Source organism: Hakea prostrata, chromosome 7 (genome assembly GCF_041222555.1).
Source record: "Hakea prostrata isolate BN-2017 chromosome 7, UWA_Hpros_2, whole genome shotgun sequence".
NCBI lineage: Eukaryota > Viridiplantae > Streptophyta > Magnoliopsida > Proteales > Proteaceae > Hakea > Hakea prostrata.
This window is the reverse complement of record NC_142606.1, coordinates 56,073,945-56,087,691: the sequence shown is the minus strand read 5'-3', so window position 1 is coordinate 56,087,691 and position 13,747 is coordinate 56,073,945. Positions and strand designations below refer to the sequence as shown.

Genomic DNA, 13,747 nt, shown 5'->3' with positions numbered 1-13,747 from the left:
CCATGGTAAAAATTGACTTCAGCACAATGCATACTGTATTTCAGAGGATTTAAAATGTAATGTGAGGTACTAGATGGTTGTTTTTGATGGTTCAAGTTTCAGCCTCTCCTTGAACTAACATGGAAATGGTTACATCTTGGTTCTATAGAATGTATTTTATTTCCTAAATAAAATGTTGTACTTCTCTTGGAACCTCACAATTGAAAATGAGACGTTTATAGGCTGCATTTGACTTGGTAGAAAAGTACATGTTTCTCTCTTGTAACCTACCAAATGAAACAAGAAAGAAAAATCAGCTACCTTGTAAGGCATCCTTCCTAGTTAAGATGCTGCAAAATCAGAATGGCCTGCTTGTTAAAGCTCGCATCAGGGCCTCTAGTTAGCAAGGTAAGCAAAATGGAGATCATGGTATTTTCATAGACATCAAGAACCTTCTTGATAATGGTATTGTTCGAACTTGCCTCATTGCCATCTTTTGTGACTTGCTTAATGCCCGAGAGAGGGAAAATAAAAAATAAAATAAATCATAAAAAGATCAGTTCAATAGTCATTCGTGCCTTGGAAGGTGTGAATGTTTAGAAATTAATACTAGTTACCTGATCTCGAATAGGTCATAAAATGAAAGATTGTTCTCGTGATTCGACATGAGACATGTTAAACCACAGAAGAGCCTAGTTAGGAAGGTGTTGCTAGCCTCTACTTTTGCAATTTGGTAAGTTCAATGCACGAGGTTCAATTTGAAGAATTAAACGTAATTAACCTGTATAAATTGTTTCACCTGTACATATACTGTTTTCTGTTTGTGCTGGGGGTTGGGGTTTGTAAGAAGGAAGAAAAGATAATAAAGAGAACGAGGAGACGAAGGAAAAAAGAGAAAGGAAAAACAGAATAGTGGTTGGAGAGACGAGAAAAAGAGGATAAGATGTTCCTTTCTTAGGTCACTATAATACAGATGGCAGTGCTATCGATGTAATTAGTAAAAATGAGACCATACTCAAAAAACAAAGTAAGGGAGAATAGTGCATGCATACTAGGGATCATTTGTATCACTTGGCATTCCTTTCAAGGCTAGCGGTCTTCCTCAGCAACACCACTACAACAGTGTTCAAAGTATCCAAAACACAAAACTCCTGGAGCAAAATGGACTTTCTGATACACCATTCAGATTCTAATTGCGAACTACATTGGGTGGAAGCGACACTGACGCCTCCAAATAATCGAAGTCATCTGTTATTCCTACCTGCAGTTGGATTGGAACAACCAATGTCATGAGTCATGAGAGTACAAACACGGGCAATGAGACCATTCTCTCAGTAATAACAAATAAGTACGTAGCTTTGGTATGAAATAGTGAAATAATTCTTCCAAAGAGGGTAACACTTCTCATACCATTTGGGTATCCGAAAAACTCAGTCATTTCTCATGTATGACTGCAATGACTTAATGAACCATAAATTCACTTTGTAACTCACCAAAATGAGAAGAGCTGAGATAGAGGGCAATCAAGAGATGGTTAAAAACTTCTCAGTTCACTACTTTACGACAATATGCACCTTAATTAAGGTGAATTTAGTCATCTACCAGGAATATTCATACATATGCTTGATGCAACTAAACAGTAGGGTACCCTTGTTTTTTGTTGTTTGGTGGGAGGTGGGGGGGATGGGATGTTATTGGATGACATTAAACTGTTCAATAAGCATTACATTCTGGTTTCCATTAACCCTGATTTCCCAGAGTCTCGGTCATCCTTGGACTGGAGTGGTTGACCATGCTCACTGATATCAGGAGCAATTGGCAGCTTCAGGCGATGCATTTTGAGGGGCAGGGGAAACTGGCAAAACTGTTTGGAGACCCAGCTTTGCTTCAGTTATCAAGTTTCCATGGACTGTCGAAATCGGTGCAGGCTGGAGACATTGGGATATTGGCTGACACCCTTAACCAGTGGTCAGCAAACTTGACTTGAAGTTTGGGTAACAACCTACCACCAGATTGGGGAGCAAAAGGGGTTATAGAGAAGACAGCTTTTCAGACTCAACAACTGGAAACTCGTAATGCCATTTGGGCTCTTAAATGCACCAGCTACATTTGAAGCACTCAAGAATGAGGTATTTTGTTTTCACTTCAGAAAATTTATGCTAGTGTTTTTGGATGATATTTTGGTGTTTAGCAGGTCAATGTAGGAGCATCTGGTTCATTTACGGTAATAAGGTCCACTTTTGTTTTGTTGATGTAACATTGCTTAACAGTGAACTGGAAAAAGTGTTTGTTTGGGGTGGCCAAGTTAGAATACTTGGGTTGTGTGATATCTGAAGAGGGAGTTGCATCTGATCTACAGAAGATTCATTGCATGTTGAAAGGCCTTAACTGAACAACCTCATGTCTTTGAGGGGATTTTTGGGCCTGATCGGAGATTCATCAAGAATTATGGAAGTTGGCTGCCTCACTCACCAATCTGTTGAAGAAAGATGCCTTCTATTGGGATGAGACAGCCACTGAGGATTTTCAAGCATTGAAAGCAGCATAACTGCATGCCTGTAGTGGCTATTCCCGACTTCTCCAAGGACTTAATCGTAAAGACGAAACATCAAGATTGGGCTTGGGGGCTGATTCTTATGCAAGAAGGGCATGCCATTGCCTATTGGAGCCAAGTGTTTTGTCAGCCAGTGCTCAAGCTAAGTAGGTTGTATGAAAAGGAGTTGATGGTGATAGTTCTAGCTATCCAAAAATGGCGTCATTATTTGATTAGGCAATGTTTCAAAATTAGAATGGATCAAAAAGACACTAAAATAAAGCTGCAGATTCCTACCAACTGGACAGCAATATGCAGCTCTCTACTCTCCTGACAGTGGTGTGGGATGTGTGGCAGGACTATGAGGGGTTGAACAAGGAGGTCCGGGCTTCAGACCATTACAGGGTGTAATTTAGGCCCTGCTCTGCGGCTCTCAGGAGTTCCCAAATTATCAGCTGGGAAATGGGATTCTGTGCTAGAAAGACCGACTAGTTAGAACCATAGTAAGTTCAGATACGGCAATATTTCAGGTATGGATGTATACGGTAATTAATCAGCCCACACATATTGAACCAAACGGTGCACTTAATATGCTTCAAAGAAGGGGATTTTATATGAAATCCCATGAAATTCCTTGGTGGAGAATGAAGATTATATTTAAATAAGAAAATCCCCATACTTTGTTTGGAAATGTTCACTGTTCCCTATGTTTGAGAACTAATGGGGGTATAGATATAACGAGATTGTTATTCAATTTGGGAGTGACAGGTCCAATAGATATTTCTTAACTCAAAAGAAAAGAAAAAAATGCGGTTAAAGGAAGGATTTGTGAGGTTAGACATTGATATTTAACCCAATTCCCCTTTTCATCCCCACTACAACAATTTAGGATTTGAACGATTCTTATTCTATTTATACAAGTGAAACCTAAATTTAGGTTGAGAAGGTGTTCATGGCATAAAGAGGAATTAAGTCATTTACAAATGGATTGAATTGTCTGACAATAGTGGCGATTGACAGTCAGCAAGTTGCGAGTCTTGTGATTTGTGAGCAAAAGAAGAATTGGACGACAGAGGAAAAGCAACAGGAAAGAGTGTTCCATGAATATATTTGGGAGTTCTCACAATCCTTTTGGATTTTTTTCTTTATTATTATTTTTTAAATAAAGCATAAAATGTATTAATATGCCAACTAATACGCCAATTAATAGGGAAACCGATAGGGGTTAGTTTAGAAGTAGGGTATGGGAACAAGTGTATGCTCAATACACAGGAAAATATCATTTTTTTCAATTATATATTTGGATATGCTCATTAATATGGCTATCAATACATGCATTTCCTATGGTTACACTTTGAGGGCTTATTGCTAATTCCAAAATTGTTACCTAAGTATCATTCGATCCCATTTGGATAATTGGGGGCTGTTCAGAATTCCTCTGCACCTAAAAGCAATTGTTGAGGGTAGTTTATTGGCTGGGAATGAAGACAGCTGTTCAAGAGTTTGTGGTAGGGGGTGACACTTGCCAACGCTGCAAATATCAGTCCACAAAACTAGTGGGTCTCCTCCAGCCCTTGCCCATCCTAGAGTCACATTTGGGAGGATGTGAATACGGACTTCATTGGAGGCTGCAAAAACCAGAGGTGTGGATATGCTGTTAGTGATGATTGATCGGCTGTTAAAATATAGGCATTTCATAACCCTGACTCACCCATATTCAGCCAAGGTTGTAGCATTGGTTTTCAGCATGGAGGTAACCAGATTGCTTGGATTCCCCAAATCATCTCTGATAGGGATCAGGTTTTCCTAAGTGATTTTTGGATGGAACTTTTTAAACTGTTGGGGACTCATTTGAAGTCCAGCAGCACCTAACACCCTCAGATAGATAATAGGTGAAGGTGGTCAACAGGAACTTGGAGATCTATTTACGGTGTGTTTGTGTTCGAAAGCCGAGTGATTGGAGTAATTGGCTTTCTTGGACGGAGTATTGATATAACATGTACCACTCTACGACAAAGATGACACCATTCCAAATAGAGTATGGCCAAGAGCCTCTGATCTTACTCAAATGGGACGGAGGTCATTCCAAGGTTGATGAGGTTGATTTATTCCTCTTGGAATGCGACCGAATGTAGAGGAGCTCATAACTTGTAGCTAGTAGGATGGAATGCATGCTTCAGCTGATGAACACCGGCATGATGTGAGTCACCAACTAGGAGAGGACGTGTTTCTTAAGCTGCAGCCTTACCGGTTTAAGCAATTGGCAAACGCCCTAATGAGAAGCTTGGGCACCGCTATTATGAACCATAACCAATCCTTGAACAAGTAGGACCAGTGGCCTACAAGCTTCGCCTACCACTAGATTCAAAAGTACACCCGGTCTTCCATTTCTCTTAGTTGAAGAAAGTGATTGGGCCTTGTGTGATCACATAGCCACAGCCTCCTGAAACCCACCCTACCCGACCCGCCTTACCCGGTTTTTTAGGTCCGATGACCCGGAGTAGGAAGCCACTATGGGCCATCTCGTAAAACATGGTGTTTGCCTCGACCCATGGATGTTGTGTGGTTCCTACTTGATGTCTTTGGGGGCTGCGCTTTGATAGATTATTAGGCTTGGGTTTTCCTTGGTTTGAGGTATTTCCTCACATTAGACATGTCACTTGATGTGTGTGCGCCTTGGTTTGGCCCTTTGATCCTTCATTCCCTATCTTGGCCTTCTGTCCTTTTGGTCGCTCCTTGGTCGAGTGGACCACTCGACCAGGGTGTGATCCAGTTGTAATTTTAGGGTTTTTCACTTTTATTTAAACCCTACTTCGTGTTTCTTTGTTCGGCTGCCTCCTACACTTTTTGAACGTGAGAACACCTCTCCGAAACTCTCTCTGTGATTTCAAGACTCTCCTCCAATCCGCCTCTCATCGTTGTTCGACAATTCCGGGTTGTATCGTTCAACATTGTGATTTCTTCTCTTCGATCTTGTTATTGTTTGAGATCGGGAGAGATCTGCATCCTTGCAACTATCTATTCCATGATCTCATTCTATTCTTTGAGATCTTGATCATCGTCATGATCTCACCCTGCTGTTATTTTCTTGAACCCTAACCCTTGCTTGATTTCGAACTTTGGTGACCTCCTGCGAGGGCGTCTGGGTAATGTTTCTATTAACCTAAACTAGATTTCTATGATTTTCTTGTTATAATTGGCCAATCATTAATTCCCTTTTATCCTGTGATCTTAACCTTTCGGGGGCCATATGTTGAAACCCTAATTTCTTGGGTTAAATCAAGAACCCATATTTTTACCATGATTTGATGTTTTTACCTTCCCATATGATTCTAATAGATCCTAGGAAGTTCCCCTTCGAATTTTGGATCAATCCGACTTCAAAGGGGTTATGGCCTGGTTCAATTCCATTCGACTTGCTTGGTCGCGGGCTCCCGCCTCGCCGGGTCGTCTTCCCGATTTGATTAGTTTGCTCTCTGATCTTTTAAGCATCTTTCTAAATGTTGTATCTATGATTGTTAGGAGTTTATTTGCCAAGTTTGGAGTTACTCTCTTTGATCTTTGGATTATGTTCAGCGATAATCAAGGTAAGGACAGTTATTTCATAATGATATAGATTGCATACTCTCTGGTTTCTACTTTTGAAACTATGAGTTTGCTTCTCTTGTACTTTATACTTTTGATGTACCCTGGGGCACTTGTTTATGTATTCTTTGAATTATTTAATTATATGAGATGTTATTACTGCTTGATCGGATTATGCTTTTACATTCTCTTTTATATGATGAATTGTTGGTTGTGTATGTCATGACTGATCCGAGAATGTGTTTGACTAGGTATGGTTTGGGACGGGAAGTGTCCTTTTGGCGCTTTTGTCCTTGGACATCGGAGGGAATAGTATGGGATGTTCTCCGAAGATGCCCATCGACGCTTTCCCGAATCATTGGTTGTCATACCTAGGGCTATCTAGCAGTGTTTGGCTAGGATGTCTTTGTTATATCAGACCCAAATCGGAAGGGTATTGAGACCGAACGACCCGTGGTAGCAATGTGATTCACGGGCGCTTAAGACCGGTGAGTTATATCCGTGAGAGGACAAGAATCATATTGTGGGGGCCATTTATTGGAGGGTTGCATATGGCTAGACTTGGGCTCATGGGCGCTCGAGACTGGTGAGTTATATCTGTGAGAGGACATGAGAGCTTCCCGTTTACCATATGTGGATAACCAATAGGGTTGATGAGTCCGTATTTGAGAGAGTTGGATACGTTAACTCTAGTGTGAAGGATACCGGTCCCCGAGGGGAGGAATGGAAGTATCCGGATCCGAGTTGATGTAACCGAGTAGATGATTTGCATTGAGCTAGGCTTTACCCCGACATGCGCCAAGATAGACCAAATGGTGATGTGAGAGAGCGGTGACTTAACCCCCAGTTATGGAATGTCCGAGAGGGATGCCGGACCCACTATCAACAGGAGCCGTATGCGTGACCTACCCAAAGAAGGATGGTGCTATGACTTGAAGCATGTCTGCCAATAGAGACCAGCATACATAGAGTTTAGATGCATACATACATTATTTGTTCCATCCGCATTGCATTTGTTATGTTCCGATATATGTTATCTATGTTATGAGTTAACTTGCCTTACCGAGTTTCTTTCAAAACTCATTCCTTTTTGTACAATCTTTTGTTAGACTATTCTACGAAACCGATTACTATGACGGACGCGATGGCGCAGCCGATGAAGCGTACTACAGAGGTTGGCGACAATCAAAATTACGTTGATGATCCCTCAAGTGATCAAGTTGCGTACTACGATTAAAGGCAACGTGGGTTGGAGCATCTCTGGCCGATGAAGTCCACTATTTTGAAGATGTTATTTATAGAATAGAAGACTCTTAAGTTTAGTTTATCTTTCTTCTTTCTTTTGTTTCAGTTGTTATTCCTTTTAGACTTATGCTACGTTCCGCCGTATCCGTGGAGTGAATTTCCGCCTCACTCTACTTCTTTTGATATCTTCGGATATCTGGTATCATTTTTTCCGCACTCTGATTTTATTGATTATTCATTTATTGACTTCAAATCTTTTGTTTATAATATTTAAACCATGATTTCTTGTTTATGATTATGTTATTGTATATGTGGGAGGATGATTTCCTCGATACTTGATCTTCGGGGCTGTGGATCACACTCCGGGGTATGCCGGTTAGGGTACCGGGTGGGGGGATGTGAGAGCCTCCATGCCTTTCATAGGCCTGGGAATTGAAGCTCATTCTGGAGAAGTTAGTAGACATCCACTACCCGCCACAGGGGGTTTTTAAGGTCCTGATCTAGTGGAAGAACCTGCCTTCTTGCAAGACTGCATGGGAGGATAATGCTGAGATGGAGCCATAGTTTCTTAGATTTTCACCTCGAGGATAAGGTGAAATTGAAGAGGGGAAGTGTTGATAAGCCCCTCGTATCATGGGTGTATTAAAAAGAAAGAGGATGAGCAGTAAAGGAATGTCTACACCCATGCATGTGGAAGAACTTTCTAGCTAGTGGGGGAGGGAGACATGTGCATAGAAGCATGTCCTCCTATCCAGAGAGGAGTGGGACACGTGAGGGAAGGAAATTGGAGGAGAGGAAGAACTCTTTAGGGGAGTTTACTGTTTTATCGAGGGTTCTTGGGAGTAGAGTAGTGAGGGTTTGGGCAAGCTGGCTTGCATGGGGAGTGCTGGCCTCTTGGTTAGCCAGCAAGGTATTACTTGTAGTTCTTCTCTGAGCTGTTACTCAGTTACTCTGTCATGCAGCTACTTGAATGGATTCAGAATTGCTTTCCTAAATTATCAGTCTGTTCTGTGTCACTGTGTGCTGCTGTGTGAGTTTCTGATTGTGTGTCGGGTGCTCACCAGGGCTTAAGTCATAGGCAAGGTTTAAAGTATCCCACGATACAATACAATACTTGCTGATATGTATCCATATTTGACAAACCGATACGATACATCTCGTTACGTCTCTCCATTGAATTACCTAATCATTCTAGAGTGATACAATCTCGCGCGTGTCTCTAAATCACTTGACCTCATCTCGTCTCGATCTTTTCTTGGTCATATGTCCATAATGTGGTCTTGGGTGATTCAAAATGCTGGATTGGTGGTGAAGCCAATCAAATTCTTGCAGTGAGAAGCCCAGTTATTGTCTCTTATCTCTGCAATATCTTCTTTAAGAATATCAAATCTGTTCTTTGTTCCATCCTGTTATTGAATTCAAGTTTTCTTCATAATTAGCGGACTCCTAGCCACATCAGGTTTACTGAATTAAGGTAACAAATGTTTGATCTGTTCCCTTTTGTCAGTTCCCTAAACACAATCCTACCAACAAGTTGGTCCTGCTGATAGGATGCTGTTATCCTAGATCAAGTTGGAATTGTGACTTAGTATTTTGGTGGACATTCAAGACACTATGTTGTCTGTTGAGCCTCATTTCAATGGATAATATGTTTGATATTAGTGATATGAAATCTGATACCTGAAGGTAGGAAAATCAGAGGACTAGTCAAATCTGAGGTTTCCTATTTCAACAAGGAATGGTCAAATTCATCAGATTGAATTGTTGGATCCTGCTTGGTTTTTTCAGCATTTATTCTAGTACCTAAGAGGACCGCTTGACCAGGGTAAACCCACTATATGGTCTAAAACCCATGGGTTGCCCTAGCATCGCTGCTCTATGCTGATCATGAACCAACCAATCCTAGATCTTCAACCACAAGAAAGATTAATTACTTTAGCAGTGTCTATAACAAACTGACTGGTCTGCAAATTCTGCAGCTACAGCCTACAAGACCTTAAATGTTGAAGACAAGACAGATCTTTTATAATTAAATTATGAAGTTGCAACTTCATACAGATTTCAGTTGCTTTGGATCTCCAGATATATTATCTGGTTGGCAAAACAAGATGAGATTGGTTGGACCATAGAATTATGAAACACCAGAAAGTTCAAACTCCCATCATGGGCAAAAGTTTGGTGCATAATAGGTTTCCAACACCAAATTTGCAAAAGTTTGTATTGGAGCATCGATGCATGGGATGAGAAGGAGCAGGAATACAACAGTTCCTAACAGTCCGCAAGCACAATAATATGCATCTTAGAGGATTATCAACAACTTACCTCCCTGTACATGTGCTCAAGCTGTTCTTTGGCTTCAGGAAAGCTGTTGGAACACCACTGCCTCAGTGTGAAGATATTGTCTGCAGAATGATTCCAGAGTTTTAAGTGTAGCAAATTGAAAGTCCAAGGAGTGCTAAATCTTGTTCCACCTTGTATAGAATAAAAAGAAGATGGAACGTGTTTATACCTGTCCATCTGTTAGCTGCTGCATGGGCAACCTCGATTGCATTACCTGCAAATGTGAAAATAAAAATCTGCTCGTCCAAATATAAGAAAACTTCAGAAAAGTACCACAAAACCATTTATTAAAAAATCATAAAAAGAATAAGTTTTTTTTTTTTTTGGCACAGACTCATTGCTTCAAGTGCAGCTGGATCATTATCAGCATATCTCCCCAATTCATCCTGCAAAATCAGCAGCCTCCAACCATTAACTTCTATGAAGATCACAAGATATTTAGGCTGGAACAAAAGGTATTTGAAGCTTCCATCCATAAAAAATAGAATATTTGGAACTACCTTCAGCTCGCTATGCTTGCCTTCAATGGCTTTCAGTTCATCCAAAGCCTGCACTCGCTCATCCTGGAATAAAACCTTAAAAGGTAAATGTAAAAGCCTCAAAAATCACTATTAACAATTCTAGAAAAGCTTTAAACTCTTACAGATTCCTCTCTGCCCTTCTTTAATCCTTCCCTCTGGTCCATAAGCTCTGCAAGCCTTTTTGTACTGATTTCAAGATCCGACTCTAGTTTGCGGTGCACATTCCTCAACTATACAATAATAAAATGATGATAATAATAAAACAAAGAATGGATAACTGTCTTTTAAGTTTTAACAGTTACAAAATGCCATCTCATAAAGCAGGTATAGCCAACAAGGTGGGACAAGAGAAGAGAGAGGGTTGGGGACAGTGGACTCAAGTCTTCACCTGATTTCCGGCACAACTTGGAAGACTCCAAAAGTAAACCTGGAAGTAGGAAGATGAAATTAGCATGGATGAAATCTAGACAAGTTTGCATGGAAGAAGTTCCAACAACCAAGTAGGATCAGCAATATGATATGAATACTCATCCTTCATGCACAAAGTCATAAACACTGGCATTTCATCTTTTCTATTGAAACAGATGCTTACAGAGATGCCTATCTTGTCCTTCAACACAAGGTCATCATCCACCAGACTTTGCACAACATCTTTGACAGACTGACTGATAACACCTTTCTTTGGGCCCAACTTCTCTAGTTCTTTTAGCTGAAATTATAGAACAAGACTAAGTAAGTCAATATGTAAAGACAAATAATGGATCTAGTGAATCCATGAAGTCCTCCAAGAAAATATCAATGCCTAGGCAGACCATGGGAAAAAAGTGTTAGGAAAAGAAAGGTTATCTAACCATGTAGCGTATGTACAAAAAAAGGGAAAAGAAATGTAGCATAAGTTAAAATGAACGATTGTGACCCTCTCAAAATACAGAATAGGCAAAAATAAGTACTTGAATATAGAAAGATAAATCAAGAGAATCTGTAGAGCCCATCCAAATTCAAGAACAATCATGAAACATAATCTGAACAGAAACCAGAAGGAAAAGCTCCATCATTCTGTTTTGTGAGGTCAATCATGTGGCTTTTTTACTCAGCCCAGTGTAAATTCCACCAAAATAGAACTAACCAATGGCAGGACTGCTAAGCCCATTAATTATGATAAATGGAATTTTGTTAAGTGATAAGAAAATCAACATACTAGGTTTCAGCCTTCAGCATGTTCCTAGTTCATATCTGCCTGGATTCACACTTCATTACAACAGTACTCATGTCCCTACCATGCAAATGAAGCAAGAAATAGCAACAGAAGATATACCAAAAGTTACTAGACACACATATCTAGTTGGAAGAAAGCCGTGATAAGGCAATCAAAGCTTCAATCTAGAAGGTGTTCAGAGCTACGTAAAACACTGTCACAAATATTTAGAAGGTAACGAGTCTGTGCTCAATCTTCCTAACATATTAGAAGATAGGAAACAAAAGCAGTATGAACAAAATCAGCTAATTCAAAAGACACGGTTCACAAACAGACGCTGGTTCCTTATATTGTGCTTCATCAAACTACAAGGAAAACATGAGTTTCTACAAACTAAAGATGTGACAAACATTTATAGCTTTACTCACAAGGAAGAAATCTTGAGATTCATAGAAGATTTTAAGCATCTGTTCACGCTTGTCTTCCATAGAAAGGCCTCTTTTCTTTGACTGCACAATACACAAATAAAAATATACACAATTTAAAATTCCATCCAAGGCACCGCAATTACATTAACAGGGTGGAAAGAGAAGGGGAGGTGATATACTTATGTAGCAGCACTGGTAACAAAAACTGAGTCCTCACTGAGAGAAGAAGTGAAGCTACTCGTTACAAAATGTGATTCCTCCACCTACTGTTCAATTCAGAGCCTCTCATTTTGCTTATAGTATAGTAACTTGACATGGACTAACTATAAACTCTTCGCGTTAAATGGGGCATTTTATAGACATTTGGCATATGCTTGTTCTAATCTATGATACAACCAAAGAAAATGGAAGGATGAAATCCCATCTGCCATATGCAGATCAAGTACTTTATACAGAATAGCATGTAATAGTGAACCACACCAACTGAACAAAGTTTTGGCTATCACTTGCATGCTTTATTGGAGCTCTTCTGCCCATATATATATTGCAGCAGTTTAAGATACGACAAAAACCTCTATTTGGAGGAATGAATGCAGCGAACTTAGCTTTCTGTTCTATTATTACCAATCATTTTATAGGATCGCTTGAATTAAGAGAAAATACTATGAGTTCAGGAACTTATTTTTTAGATTACTAACAAGCGATCGACTAATTAGAACAATAAGTCCAGGCAAAACCGGCATTTCAAAATCAAGAGAAAGAACCCTAGAATTCGGAACTACATCGGAAGAGAAACAGATAATAAGCCAGCTTAATTTAAAAATTTATACAGGGTCGCATTTGATCTGTAAAAGGAACAGAAACAAAGCACAGCACTCATAAAGGGTTTTGGTTCAGGGAGATTCATTTACCATTTTGAGATCTCCTCTTCTGAAGCTGTCAGGAGAAAGACTGAGAAGAATTGAAGAAGCGATGTGGAGTGAAATGGTGTTTTATCTTGTGGCACTTTGGCGGGAGCCTCTGTGGCTTGTTCGTTCCAGATAAAAAGCCCGCACAAGCTTGCTCATGGTACAGTTATCGCCGATACGAAACCTGTAGGTATCGGATTTGACAATAGCGGGTATCGTTATGGAAAGTTTCGGAAGGTTTGTTCTCAATATTTTATCTTTTCTTGACAATGGCTCTTAATATTCTTTACAAAAATAGAGGTTTTGGACTCGCTGTTCATTTGTTCTTCATAAGTGCATACAAGATTAATTACAAGGTCAAGTACCTATATTCAAAATACTATCGAACCTTATCACACTTAAGGAAATGCTTAACTCTAACCCTTTGTTTGCACTGGACAATCAAATCAAACCAAGTAAATATCGATGGACTCAGGGCCGACAAAATTTGTTTGACACCCTTAACTATCATTGGAAAACCCCTGAATCGGGATTGAATTGGCCAATTAATTGAGTCAAGTCAGTATGGATATAAATAACTGGTTTGTTGTTCTCATCTATGGAAAAGGCTCTACCCTAATCCCATAAGAAAGGAAAAGTATTGATTATAAGTGTATAGTTGAATAAGAGACTTTACAAGAAAAAAATAACTGAGTACGAGAGTCTCTCTTGGAGCAAATAGCGGAGGTTAACTAAATCTCACTTTACACCCCCCCCCCAAAAAAAAAAAAACTATATCTCTCACTATGCCCAACATTGAAATGATAACAACCATTTGCAATGTTGTCTCGCTCTAATTTTTTTTTGGGGAAGCGCGTGGGGTAGAACCATTGTGAGAATTTTCAGCAAAGTTCACCATTTAGCCATTTGTTGAAACAAGATAAACAGCGAATTTTGCCGAAATATCAGACAAAATTTGTCCTCTAGTTGTCAATTCTATCAGTTTCAAATTCATAATGGTTGAATTAAATCTA

The 13,747-nt window shown here is 39.7% G+C and overlaps 1 protein-coding gene across 1 annotated transcript; it reads right to left on the bottom strand.

Moving 5' to 3' along the window:
- Positions 1–918: 918 nt before the first annotated feature.
- On the bottom strand, positions 919–12,845 carry ATMND1 (Mnd1 family protein). The gene is made up of 10 exons (XM_089160638.1): positions 12,738–12,845; positions 11,827–11,907; positions 10,796–10,912; positions 10,592–10,630; positions 10,326–10,433; positions 10,183–10,245; positions 10,017–10,068; positions 9,852–9,896; positions 9,665–9,744; positions 919–1,240 (listed from the first exon to the last, which is right to left on the bottom strand). The coding sequence occupies exons 1-10, from the start codon at positions 12,738–12,740 to the stop codon at positions 1,169–1,171; spliced, it is 660 nt and encodes a 219-aa protein (XP_089016764.1). The 5' UTR covers positions 12,741–12,845; the 3' UTR covers positions 919–1,168.
- Positions 12,846–13,747: the final 902 nt, after the last annotated feature.

Coding starts and splice junctions, on each gene's coding strand:
- ATMND1 (XM_089160638.1), bottom strand. Junction 10,631..10,795: donor AGGACAAGATAGGCATCTCT/GTAAGCATCTGT, acceptor TCCTACTTCCAG/GTTTACTTTTGGAGTCTTCC. Junction 9,897..10,016: donor AGCTGCACTTGAAGCAATGA/GTCTGTGCCAAA, acceptor TCACATTTGCAG/GTAATGCAATCGAGGTTGCC.